At 51.2% G+C, this 13713-nt stretch overlaps 1 protein-coding gene across 1 annotated transcript; it reads left to right on the forward strand.

Moving 5' to 3' along the window:
* The first annotated feature begins 2354 nt into the window (after positions 1 to 2354).
* Positions 2355 to 6593, forward strand: Tlr9 (toll like receptor 9). Its single transcript, XM_021173346.2, has 2 exons — positions 2355 to 2421; positions 3237 to 6593. The coding sequence occupies exons 1-2, from the start codon at positions 2419 to 2421 to the stop codon at positions 6330 to 6332; spliced, it is 3099 nt and encodes a 1032-aa protein (XP_021029005.1). The 5' UTR covers positions 2355 to 2418; the 3' UTR covers positions 6333 to 6593.
* Positions 6594 to 13713: the final 7120 nt, after the last annotated feature.

The following is a 13713-nucleotide window of genomic DNA, read 5'->3' on the forward strand; positions in this document are numbered from 1 at the left end:
AACCAGGTGCAGATTGACTTTGTTAACCTGGGTCAGACTTTGGAAGCCTTAATAACACGCGGTTTATTCCCAATGGATTTTTTTTTTTTTTTTTAAAGATTTTATTTATTTATTATATGTAAGTACACTGTAGCTGTCTTCAGACACTCCAGAAGAGGGCACCAGATCTCGTTACAGATGGTTGTGAGCCACCATGTGGTTGCTGGGAGTTGAACTCCTGACCTTCGGAAGAGCAGTCGGGTGCTCTTACCCACTGAGCCATCTCACCAGCCCCCCAATGGATTTAATCCCAGTATAATTTGGGGGTGAGGGGAAGTTACCTGGTGTCATACTATCCCTGAAGCACAAGGACGAAGAATTACATTGAAACTCAACTCCGGGTAGTGTCATTTTTCCAAGAAAAGATGGGTTCTAGAAATAGGCTACCTGTACTAGCTTATGGGTCTGGCCTGGTCTCAGTCATACAGATAGCACAGAGGTCATTTGGGCTATTAGCCATCCCTAGTCCTGGTTGTGGGAGCTTGGAGGGGTCTCTGGCTGCAACAGTCATTTAGATTCCTCGCTGTTGGTTAACAGATTCCACTAGGCTCCTCCCAAGGACCTAGGCTTGTGCCATCACCTGCCACCCACCAGTTGCAGCGGGTGAAGCAGAGGCACAGCTTATAAAGAGGACTAATTGCTACCTCAGCGTTCCCCCACTGCCCTCCCTTTCTCTGCCTCTACCCCCTTTCCAGGTCCCCATTCCCCTCCTTTCCCCCTTAAATCAGGGGACATGGTTTTTCCTTGGCAGGGGCCTGCCAAGTACTCCCTGACTCCCACCACAATTTATATATTTTGTAACACTGGCCACCTCTGGTCCTGGTTGTAGGAGCTTGTTGTGGTCTGGCCCAACAACACCAGAAGGTTAATCACTTTCTGCCCTCACCTTTCCACACGGAAGAACAGGTTTTTCATCTTTCCCACGAGAAAGACAACCCAGTGTGCTTAACGTTCCTGGTTCCTCTGGCGATCTCTGTAGGCACAAGGACTTCCTGGCTGTGCTTCCAACCGGTGAACCATTCCATCCCCCAGGGAGATAGGGTGGTGTGGCATACACCTTTGATCACAGCACGCAAGAGACAGAGGCAGGCTACAGAATGAGTTCCAGGACAGCCGGGGCTAGAAACTTAGTCTTGAGGAAACAAACAAACAAACAAACAAAAACACCTCAGGATATAAACAACTGAAAAAAAGCTTCAGGAAGTTCCTGAAAGTGACCAGATGCAATTGGTCCTCCCTAAGCTTATATGGACAGTAGAGACTGCTAAGAAGCACACTCAGACAAAGGGAGGTGCACAGAGGAGCTTGAAAGAAGCAGAGACCAGCTGAGCTGCCTGAAAAAGGCTCAGACCAACTGTCTTGCCTGGACAATTCACTGTCCAACTGGGATAGTGTCTCCCACTCTGCATCCCCACTTCCCACAATGCCCCAGGTTGAGCTGTCAATACATTGTGCCATGAACTCTCCGTTTCTAGCTTCTGTGGTATCCATGACCTATGCTTTGGTGATACAGCTGTCTTTGAGTCATCTCTGCTCCTTTTAGTAACCCCTCATCCAAACTTCAACCAGTAACTCCAATAAAATTCATTGGTAAACCAACTTGGACATCAGTGGTACCTCGGTTTTGGTCTGTCATTGGTCTGTCACTTGGGTGAGTACACACTTGCTCACATCTCCCCAGGAACAGTGTCACATGACAGCAAGATCAGCCAGAATCTTGGCTGGACCAGCCACAGCCTACCTCAGAAGCTCCAGCAGCTTGCTGTGCTCTGGGGTCTGGAGTCTGATTGGGCGTTTCGGGAAGTGGAGATGCAGAGGGGGAGATACTATTGCTGGAAGAGATGTGAAGGCTGCCGCAGTAGGAAAGCAGATGTTGGCTCCAGCCTCTGGCTCACAGATGCTCTCCATAGAGTTCTGGGGATAGAGTAGGTGAGAGAGCCACTGTCCCAAGAGCACCCATGAGACAGGCACTGAGGCATGAGAGTGCGGTGACACCCTCCTCACGAGGGTCAGTGCTCTGCCTAGCTCTGGTGCTATTAAAATCTGGTTTCTCATTGACCTTGGGCTGGAGTCTGGGTTTTGGTTCCTTCCCACAGCTCTTGGGGGGGGGGCATATGTGATACCCTCATGGCTGATTGTGGGGTGGGGAGGAGAGTGGAAAGAGGAAGGGGTTGAGGGGGCTATCTGTCTGCCATCTGACTATGCAAATGACGTGTGACTCATTGTACCACCTGCTCTTTCAGGGTAGGGACAAAGTAGCTACTAAGCTGTAGTGAAAGTGTCACTTCCTCAATTCTCTGAGAGACACTGGTGTGGAACATCATTCTCTGCCGCCCAGCTTGTCAGAGGGAGCCTCGGGAGAATCCTCCATCTCCCAACATGGTAGGACCCCAGTTCTTAGCCCCCCTGGGGGGGAGGGGCACCATGGGAAGGGACAGCAATGGAAAGGACTGTCCGCTTTGTGCCCTTGAGACACTCATGGAACCCTAAGGGAACTGGAGCAAAAGCCATCCCCTGAGCAGAGAGTTGAACCTGCTGGGTGGATGGGGAGGCTGAAGCCCCAGACTTCGGTTAATAGTAGCACCTGGCCTGCAGACCTGCCACCCACTGCTCATTCCGAGTCTTCTGCCCCTCTGCAGGTTGAGGGTACTCAAGTCAGACTGGGGAGTCAGATGGGGGCTAGAAAGAGCCAGCAAGTGCCGTCAAAGCCTAGATGGAACCCAACCTATACCTCAGTAGGGGTTCAGTCTTCCCTGCATTTTGGTCAAGGAGAATCCAGGAGGCTAGTGGAGCAAGGCTTCAGGGGGTGGGGGTGGAGGTGGAGGTACAGATCTCAGGCAGCTGCTGTGGTCAGGAGGAAAAAGCTGAGGCCCCAGAGGAGAGGAAGAGAAAGTGGGAGAGCCCCAGTAGGCCTGCTGGAGGCTGTCTTGGCTCTGCTACGGGTTGTGTTCTGAGCAAAAGCTCCAAGTCTGGGGCCTGGATTCCAGCCTAGTCCTGGTTCTGTGTCCTTGCTCTGAGTGGCTGTGCCTAAACCCAAATGGTGGTTCTGAGTAGCTAGAAGGAGGCTGGTTGTTGGGGCAGTGGGGAGACACTTGGAGAGGACTTGAAAGCCCTGAAGAAAGTCCCAGTGTGGAAGAGAGGGTAGAAGAGTGTACAATGACAGTAGACACTTGCTCATTCAGCCCTGGCTCTCACAGGTTCTCCGTCGAAGGACTCTGCACCCCTTGTCTCTCCTGGTACAGGCTGCAGTGCTGGCTGAGGCTCTGGCCCTGGGTACCCTGCCTGCCTTCCTACCCTGTGAGCTGAAGCCTCATGGCCTGGTGGACTGCAATTGGCTGTTCCTGAAGTCTGTGCCCCGTTTCTCTGCAGCAGCATCCTGCTCCAACATCACCAGCCTCTCCTTGATCTCCAACCGTATCCACCACCTGCATAACTCTGACTTTGTCCACCTGTCCAACCTGCGGCAGCTGAACCTCAAGTGGAACTGTCCACCCACTGGCCTTAGCCCCCTGCACTTCTCTTGCCGCATGACCATTGAGCCCAGAACCTTCCTGGCTATGCGTACACTGGAGGAGCTGAACCTGAGCTATAATGGTATCACTACTGTGCCCCGACTGCCCAGCTCCCTGGTGAATCTGAGCCTGAGCCACACCAACATCCTGGTTCTAGATGCTAACAGCCTCGCCGGCCTATACAGACTGCGCGTTCTCTTCATGGACGGGAACTGCTACTACAAGAACCCTTGCACAGGAGCGGTGAAGGTGACCCCAGGCGCCCTCCTGGGCCTGAGCAATCTCACCCATCTGTCTCTGAAGTATAACAACCTTACAAAGGTGCCCCGCCAACTGCCCCCCAGCCTGGAGTACCTCCTGGTGTCCTATAACCTCATTGTCAAGCTGGGGCCTGAAGACCTGGCCAATCTGACCTCCCTTCGAGTACTTGATGTGGGTGGGAATTGCCGTCGCTGCGACCATGCCCCCAATCCCTGTATAGAATGTGGCCAAAAGTCCCTCCACCTGCACCCTGAGACCTTCCATCACCTGAGCCATCTGGAAGGCCTGGTGCTGAAGGACAGCTCTCTCCATACACTGAACTCTTCCTGGTTCCAAGGTCTGGTCAACCTCTCAGTGCTGGACCTAAGCGAGAACTTTCTCTATGAAAGCATCACCCACACCAATGCCTTTCAAAACCTAACTCGCTTGCGCAAGCTCAACCTGTCCTTCAATTACCGCAAGAAGGTATCCTTTGCCCACCTCCACCTGGCAAGTTCCTTCAAGAACCTGGTGTCACTGCAGGAGCTGAACATGAACGGCATCTTCTTCCGCTTGCTCAACAAGTACACACTCAGATGGCTGGCCGATCTGCCCAAGCTCCACACTCTGCATCTTCAAATGAACTTCATCAACCAGGCACAGCTCAGCATCTTTGGTACCTTCCGAGCCCTTCGCTTTGTGGACTTGTCAGACAATCGCATCAGTGGGCCTTCAATGCTGTCAGAAGCCGCCCCTGAAGAGGCAGATGATGCAGAGCAGGAGGAGCTGTTGTCTGCGGATCCTCACCCAGCTCCACTGAGCACCCCTGCTTCTAAGAACTTCATGGACAGGTGTAAGAACTTCAAGTTCACCATGGACCTGTCTCGGAACAACCTGGTGACTATCAAGCCAGAGATGTTTGTCAATCTCTCACACCTCCAGTGTCTAAGCCTGAGCCACAACTCCATTGCACAGGCTGTCAATGGCTCTCAGTTCCTGCCGCTGACAAATCTGCAGGTGCTGGACCTGTCCCATAACAAACTGGACTTGTACCACTGGAAATCGTTCAGTGAGCTACCACAGTTGCAGGCCTTGGACCTGAGCTACAACAGCCAGCCCTTTAGCATGAAGGGTATAGGCCACAATTTCAGTTTTGTGGCCCATCTGTCCATGCTACACAGCCTTAGCCTGGCACACAATGACATTCATACCCGTGTGTCCTCACATCTCGACAGCAACTCAGTGAGGTTTCTTGACTTCAGCGGCAACGGTATGGGCCGCATGTGGGATGAGGGGGGCCTTTATGTCCATTTCTTCCAAGGCCTGAGTGGCCTGCTGCAGCTGGACCTGTCTCAAAATAACCTGCATATCCTCCGGCCCCAGGACCTCGACAACCTCCCCAAGAGCCTGAAGCGGCTGAGCCTCCGAGACAATTACCTATCTTTCTTTAACTGGACCAGTCTGTCCTTCCTGCCCAACCTGGAAGTCCTAGACCTGGCAGGCAACCAGCTAAAGGCCTTGACCAATGGCACCCTGCCTAATGGCACCCTCCTCCAGAAACTGGATGTCAGCAGCAACAGTATCGTCTCTGTGGTCCCAGCCTTCTTCGCTCTGGCGGTTGAGCTGAAAGAGGTCAACCTCAGCCACAACATTCTCAAGACGGTGGATCGCTCCTGGTTTGGGCCCATCGTGATGAACCTGACAGTTCTAGACGTGAGAAGCAACCCTCTGCACTGTGCCTGTGGGGCAGCCTTCGTAGACTTACTGTTGGAGGTGCAGACCAAGGTGCCTGGCCTGGCTAATGGTGTGAAGTGTGGCAGCCCCGGCCAGCTGCAGGGCCGTAGCATCTTCGCGCAGGACCTGCGGCTGTGCCTGGATGAGGCCCTCTCTTGGGACTGCTTTGGCCTTTCACTCTTGGCTGTGGCCGTGGGCATGGTGGTGCCTATACTGCACCATCTCTGCGGCTGGGACGTCTGGTACTGTTTTCATCTGTGCCTGGCATGGCTACCTTTGCTGGCCCGCAGCCGACGCAGCGCCCAAGCTCTCCCCTATGATGCCTTCGTGGTGTTCGATAAGGCACAGAGCGCAGTTGCCGACTGGGTGTATAATGAGCTGCGGGTGCGGCTGGAGGAGCGGCGCGGTCGCCGAGCCCTACGCTTGTGTCTGGAGGACCGAGATTGGCTGCCTGGCCAGACGCTCTTCGAGAACCTCTGGGCTTCCATCTATGGGAGCCGCAAGACTCTGTTTGTGCTGGCCCACACGGACCGGGTCAGTGGCCTCCTACGCACCAGCTTCCTGCTGGCTCAGCAGCGCCTGTTGGAAGACCGCAAGGACGTGGTGGTGTTGGTGATCCTGCGTCCGGATGCCCACCGCTCCCGCTACGTGCGACTGCGCCAGCGTCTCTGCCGCCAGAGTGTGCTCTTCTGGCCCCAGCAGCCCAACGGGCAGGGGGGCTTCTGGGCCCAGCTGAGTACAGCCCTGACTAGGGACAACCGCCACTTCTATAACCAGAACTTCTGCCGGGGACCTACAGCAGAATAGCTCAGAGCAACAGCTGGAAACAGCTGCATCTTCATGCTTGTTTCCCGGGTTGCTCTGCCTGCCTTGCTCTGTCTTACTACACCGCTATTTGGCAAGTGCGCAATATATGCTACCAAGCCACCAGGCCCACAGAGCAAAGGTTGGCTGTAAAGGGTAATTTTCTTCCCATGCATCTATCTTTCAGGAGAGTGAAGATAGACACCAAACCCACACAGAACAGGACTGGAGTTCATTCTCTGCCCCTCCACCCCCCTTTGTCTGTCTCTGTATCCCTCCCTCCCTCCCTCCCTCCCTCCCTCCCTCCCTCCCTCCCTCCCTTCCTCTCATGTTCTCTGAATACCCTGCCCTGCCCTCCCTGAAGGCCTGGGTCAACACCTCTCTATCTTGTAGTGATCTAGGGTATCTGCCTTCTTCACCTACTGACCTGTTTTAAGGGCAGAGAAGATGAAAGGCTAGTTTGTCTTTGACCCTCAGCAAGGTCCTGAGAAAACTCCCAAGCAGGGCAGTGTTCATTCCTAGGTGTGTAGAAAAAGGGGGACGCTTGCAGGCTCTGGTGGCCAAGCCTATGCTGGGCAAAGAAGGCCAGCCCTGATTAGGGTTGGGCTGGTAACAGCAAGGAGCGGAGAGCCAGAGGAGAGTCAAAGGTGTGTTCAACCTTTGTGTGTGTGTGTATGTGTGTGCACAAGTCTGTGTGTGTAATGTGCATGTGTGCATGTGTATTGTTCGTGTGTGTGGTGCATGTATGTGTGTACATATGTATGAAGGTTCATGTACACATATGTGCTCGTGGGGGGCCAGAGGTCAACCTCACATGTTATTCTCATGGTGCTATACATTTTGTTTTTTGAGACTGAGTCTCTGATTAACCCAGAGCTCCCTAATGAGCCTAGGCTGGCTGACCAGAGCACCCCAACAATCCACCTTCTGCAGCTTGCCCGTCCTGGATTACAAAGGCGCGCACCACACCCACCCTTTTCCCGTGGGTTTTAGGAATCAGATTCAGCTTGTCACGCCTGCCTGGCCAGCACTGTACAAACCAAGCTGCTTTCCCAGCCCCGTGTCCACCTTTTGGCATCATGACAAATATTGTCACCTACATGACATAGTTCACATTTGACATCTGTGTAATGGGTTAAAAGCAAAAATAAAATCACACCAAAAAAACTAACCAAAAAAAAAAAAATGTCAATGTATAGCTTTGTGTTGGACCTGGGATACATCAGTCAGGGGGCCACAGATTGAACACACCTATTAAGATGAATTCATAACCTGTCCCTTCCCATTTCCACCTAGAGGACATGCTGAGTCACTCTGTTCAGATATCAAAAGACACCTAAGTAAACTGCTATCTAGCTGCAGAGGGCCGAGGCCCGTTCCATGCACTTATCTCTAAGACCTGCTTAAACTCAGCCTGAGACCCACTTACTTTTTTCTGCCTGCTGGGATTAAAGATATGGCACTACCATTCCAGATTTTGTTTTTAAATTTTTAAGTTGCATTTATTTTGTAAGTATGTATGGGGAGGGCGTGTCCAAGTGCCAGGACTGGATTGTGGCAGTCATAGGACAAAGGAGTCAGTTCTTTCAGCATTCCAGGTGCAGAGATTGAACTCAGCTGGAGAGGAAGATAAGTTCCAGGAAAGGAGTTTCTCTGTTTCCTGAACCTCAACCATTGTGCAGAAGTTAGAATGGTGCAGGTCCGGAACCTAATTATAATTTATCTTAGGCTGCGGTTAGTCCTCTAAGTAGTCATCCCTTGGCTACTTATCTAACTGACCAGATAAATCACTTAACAAAAACCGTTTCCAACCAACGAAAAGCCAATGTTATCCTGTAGCATCCGACATGAATAGCTGAGACATACCTGCCCCCTTACTTTGCTCGAACCCACCAACTTACTGTGTATTTGAAAGGTGTATTTGAAAGGTGCCTGGACTTGTATTGTTTTTTTTGTTTTTTTGTTTTTTTTGTTTTTTTTTTTCTTTTCAAGACAGGGTTTCACACACAATATAGCTCTGGCTGCCCTGGATCTCACTGTGTAGACCAGGCTGACCTCCAACTCACAGAGATCCCCCTGCCTCTGGGATTAAAGGCATGTGCCATCACTCCATGGTTTTGTTTTTGTTTTGTTTTGTTTTGTTTTTTTCGAGAGAGGGTTTCTCTGTGTAGCCCTGACTGTCCTGGAATTCACTCTGTAGACCAGGCTGGCCTCGAACTCAGAAATCTATCTGCCTCTGCCTCCCAAGTGCTGGGATCAAAGGTGTGCGCCACCACTGCCTGGCCTCCACGATTCTACTTGTGTTTTTTTTTTTTTTTTTTGTTCTATTACTACCAAAAAAAAAATTCATCAAATTGTTACCACATTGGAACACTCGGAGTTTGAAGTAATCTAATCTGTGTTCCTGGAACATGGTCACTTGGATTTGGCTGCAGAATAAACTACCTTTTATTCTTCTTCATGTCAAGACTTGTGTTTCTGTGTCAACAGAGGCAAGGGCTTTAACTGGATGGGTCTTGTAACTGGCCCCTAAGCCATTTTTATTATGTTTGTCTGTTTCTTTATTGTGGGGCCTTTACCACTGAGCTGTCCCGTTGCATGTGTTATTCCCCCCTCTTTTCTTCTTTCTCTCTTTCTTTCTTTCTTCCTTTCTTTCTTTCTATCTTCCTGTATTTTTCAGACAGGAACTCACTTCGTAGCCTTGGCTGATCTGGAACTTGCTACCTAGACCAACATGGCCTCTAAACTCAGATCACCCTGCCTTTGCCTTCTGAGTACTGGGATTAAAGGTGTAGACCACCACTCCCAGTTCTGGGTTTCTTTCTTTCTTTCTTTTTTTTTTTTTTTTTTTTTTTTTTTCTGTACAGCACAGACTTCAGAATGCAGCCGCTGTCAGTGGACAAGGTCTGTATTCAACAAGTATATTGAACTTGTGGGTAGTTTTGTGCTTGGAGCCTTCAGGAACCTGATCCCAAGACCACTGTCTTCAACACCACCACACCAAATCCAGCCTTTGAGAAGCAGAGAAGAGGGCTGGAGAGATGCCTCAGCAGTTAAGAGCACTAACTGCTCTTCCAAAGGTCCTGAGTTCAAACCCCAGCAATCACATGGTGGCTCACAACCACCCATAATGAGATAATGCCCTCTTCTGGTGTGTCTGAAGACAGCTGCAGTGTACTTATGTATAATAGTGAATGAATTTTTGGGTCTGAGCGAGCGGGGCCTGAGCAAGCAGAGGTTCTGAGTTTAATTCCCAGCAACCAGATAGCTCATAACCATCTGTACAGCTAAAGGGAACTCATATACATAAAAATAAATAAATCTAAAAAGAGAAGAAGAAGAAGAAGAAGAAGAAGAAGAAGAAGAAGAAGAAGAAGAAGAAGAAGAAGAAGAAGAAGAAGAAGAAGAAGAAGCCCATAGCATTGGGGTCTGGAGGCCTGAACCAGTTAGGCTGGCTTAGGCCAGTGGGAGTGGAGTGTGGGGTGGGGAGATGGGTGAGAGTGTTCGAGCTAGCCACAAACAAACTGCTGATTTTGCAAGCTGCCCTGTCCCCTACCCCCACCCCCGCCCCCATCACTGTACCTTCAGGGTATAGCCATGAAGGAAGTATAGTCCTCTTCCTCTTTTACTGGTGTGTGTGTGTGTTGCTATTGTCTGAACTCTTGCCACTGTATCTTCTTTCTGACTCAAGTACAGGGGCTTCTGCCATGATGCCCCTCTCATCTACTTAAGTAAAAGATAGTACGGTCCCTGACTTTTGAAGTCCTAGGCAGGCTCTAACCTGGGTGGCCTGGAGAAAACATGGCATGAAACAAAACTAGAGTCTGCAGCCCGAGAGCCTGGGAAAGTCCCCGCTGAGGGACTCTGAGATTGTTTCAACCACAGCCAGAAACAGAAGCAGGAAGCTCGCTCCAGTGTCGGGCTTGTCTCTCCCAAAACAGCAAGGCTGTTCTCTGGCAGTTCCAAGATCAGTGTGTGTCCATCTCACATGTAGCTCTAAATGGTCTGTGTGTGTGTGCGCATGTGAGGGGACACCTGTGGGTGCGTGTGGAGGCTAGAGGGCATCCCAGGTGTCATGCTCAGGGACGCTGTCCACCTCCGTTGAGTCAAGGCCTCTTCCTGGCCGAAAGCTCACTAATTAAGCTAGACTAGCTAACCAAGGAGTCCCCGGGATTCTGTGATTTGTGCCTCCACAGCACTGGGATTATGGGAATGCACCGTCGTCATACATGACATTTTTGAAGAGGGATGGGGGCCAATTCGGGTCCTCATGCTTGCAAGACATTTATTTTTACTGAGCTACGCCCCCTGCTGGTCTACTAAGGTTTTAACAACTCAGCCTTTCTCTTGGCACTTTGTGTCCTGAACATCTAAACATTCTTGAAAATGAACCTTATGGCTTCCTACAGTTCCACACTAGCCTGGCTTAGAAATGCTCTCAATTGTCATGTTTTTAAACATCTCCATGTCTCATCTGATACCTGCAGATCCTTCCATCCTGTGTTCTCAGAACCCCAAGAAACAAGGAGGGGGAAATGCACCTACAGACTGTGCTCACCCATCTCATGTGCACTCCCGTCTCATGTGCACTCCCATCTCATGTGCACTCCCGTCTCATGTGCTCACCTGTCTCATGTGCACTCCCGTCTCATGGAGGAACAGTGGGTCTGCCCAAGCATTCAGACAGTGCCCCCACCAGAGGCAAACAATCCCACTTGAAGGAAAGGCGGTGGAGGGTGTTCTAGGCGTGGGAACGGGAGGCACAATGGACAGCTCTGGAAGCTGGAGGAAAGAGGCAGAGCTGGGAAAGCCGGTCAGGAAGGGACCATGATGTGGTTCTGGGGTGATGTGATTTTCGTTTGGGTAGGATGCCTTTATCTGATGGGACCATGATGCTGCCATGCGCCACAGTACTGTGAAGCAAAGGGACATGACCAGCAGGCCCAGCCTCAGCGTTTAAGCCTGCCCAATTAGGACATGCAGTTGTCCCACCTACAGCTGTGAGATGGACCTCACGGTTGGGATTCTCACCTCCTGCCCCCTGGCCTTTCCTCAGGGCACCTATTCTGCCTAAGGGATTTGGATGCCCTTGGGATCCTCTTCCAATCAGTACATGTTTTATCAGCATCCACTGAATCCTGGGCTCTGTGCTGGACTTGGAGGGGGCAGGATGGAAAAGATGAGGCACCTACCGTCAAAGCCATGTTACAACAGGGAGGAAGCAGCCTCGGGTGGGGAGACCAGGGCACTGGGGTGGGGGTGGGTAAGGGAGGTAGAGAAAAGCTTGGAGGTGTCAGGTTGCAGCCATCTGCTGGCCAGAGAGCATCATGGCTGGAAGTGTTGACTCTTGTGGGGGGGCTCATGGGACTCTCATCCCAAGTATCCAGCCACCCCTCCCAACCTGTTGTATGTAATTCTCCCTAATTGCGTGTGGCTTGGGGGTATCTAAGAAGGGCTAAAGGAGAAGGGGAGGGGACTCCATCTTCACAGGTCTAGGGGACCTATCATTCTAGCTGGGTGTCAACTTCCCAGTGTGCCTGTGTTGTCACTCACACTCGTGGCCATAAACCCTCACCCATTGCTCTGTAAGGAAGCCTAATGACCTGTTTCCCTGGCTTGTCATGGGGACTATAGGATGAGAGGTTGGATGTTTATACATTTTTCTAAGGGAAGGAATTTTGGCAACAGAGTGGGTGGCTGGGTTAGCATGCCTGGGGAGGTCTCCTTAGGAAAAACTTTTTTTTTTTTTTTTTTTTTTTTTTTTTTTTTTTTGGAGACAGAGTTTCTCTACATAGTCCTGGCTGTCCTGGAACTCACAGAGATCTGCCTGCCTCGGCATGGAAACTTGTCTTGACTCAATACTATGATCCAGAGCAGGAGGTTGAGGCAGAGGACTAGTACAGAGAACTCAGGCAGACATGAAGGCCAACTACAAAGCAGAGCGAACACGCAAGGGTGGAATGACCAATGGGCGAGTTTGCCAGGAGCCCAGTCTGTTGGCATGAGGAGTCTAGGATGCAGCGCATTTACAACACCCAAGAGGTTTCTATATGAAACGTGGTTCTCGCTTTTTTCTTTTTTGAGACAGGCTTTGTCTATACTAGGAAGCACTCTGCCAACCAGGCTTCATCGGTAGCCACCGTCTGTGGTTTTGTAAGACCACTCACACTGCTGTTGGGGTGGCGGCAAAGGCAGGTGAGGGCAGTGGTGGCCTGGCCTGAAAGGCTTTGCTGCTATTTATGTAAGAGAGCACAGGGCTGACTCCCGACGAGAAGCTGGAGAGCCTGAGCCAGTGACCAGCCAGGGAGGACCTGGTGCAGAATGAGGCTGGCGGGGCAGGCTGCTCTCTACACGGTGTAGACTGGGAGGCCTCAGGGAGTGTGAAGTGGAGCACTGAGTGGAGCAGGACCACTGACATTCACAGAAGCACCCAGCTCAAGAGGAACACTCCTGGGAGCAGTGATTGGCACAGCTTAGACTGGGATGGGAAAGCTGTAAAAAGTCCAAGGCCCACCACTCAAATGCCACCGAAGGGTCTAAGGAGAAGCAGCAGAGCCAGTGGCTGGGTTTGGCAAGACAGGTAAAATGTGCCAAGCCAAAAGCAACCTCCCCAGGGAACAGGGCTGACAGGTTGATCGGCCAGGGCTGTGCAAAGGCAGGACTGAGACAACTGCAGCTGTGAGGGGTCTAGCCTGGGTAGCAGCAGGACCAAGATGCAGCTGTGAGGGGTCTAGCCTGGGTAACAGCAGGACAGAGACAGCTGCAGCTGTGAAGGGTCTAGCCTGGGTGGCAGCTTGGCTATTGCTCAGATAGGTGATGCCTGCTACAGGCCTGTGGGAGAAACAGTCAGCAGAGGGGGAAAACTCATGACAAGATGAGGGGTGTTTTTAGATTGTATAAAAAGAGCAAGACCCAAATACAAGTGCAGAGGGTGGAGGAGATGCACAAAGCCTCTATCGCCTTTGCAGAGGCCATGACAAGGAGTCAGGAGCTAGCTAGCTGCTAACCTTGGTAAGCATAGATGGGCTCTCCTTCAGGCTTGACTTTCAGTGGGAAGTGTGAGGTTGAGGCAGCGGCTGAGGGAAAGCAGGAGAGAGCTGCGACAGGACTGTGGGCACACTGACTGCCCCTTCTGGGTCTGAGGCAGAAGTGTGAAGGGAACCCTACAGCAGGTGCTATCACTGCTTGTAGTTTCTGGGGTGCCAGCTGGGTCTGCCAGGTTAGGTTTAAGGCCAGCAGGTGGCCTGGCAGGCATTACAATGTATATCTCCATACTACAGACCACATATGAAAGTCAGCTCTTCATTCAGTGGTCAACAGCAGAAACACCTAACACGCTACAGTTTATTCTATAGTAAAACCAGGACTACGACTTTACTATAGA

Source organism: Mus caroli, unplaced genomic scaffold (assembly GCF_978045245.1).
Source record: "Mus caroli unplaced genomic scaffold, Mus_caroli_1 scaffold_11, whole genome shotgun sequence".
Lineage (NCBI taxonomy): Eukaryota > Metazoa > Chordata > Mammalia > Rodentia > Muridae > Mus > Mus caroli.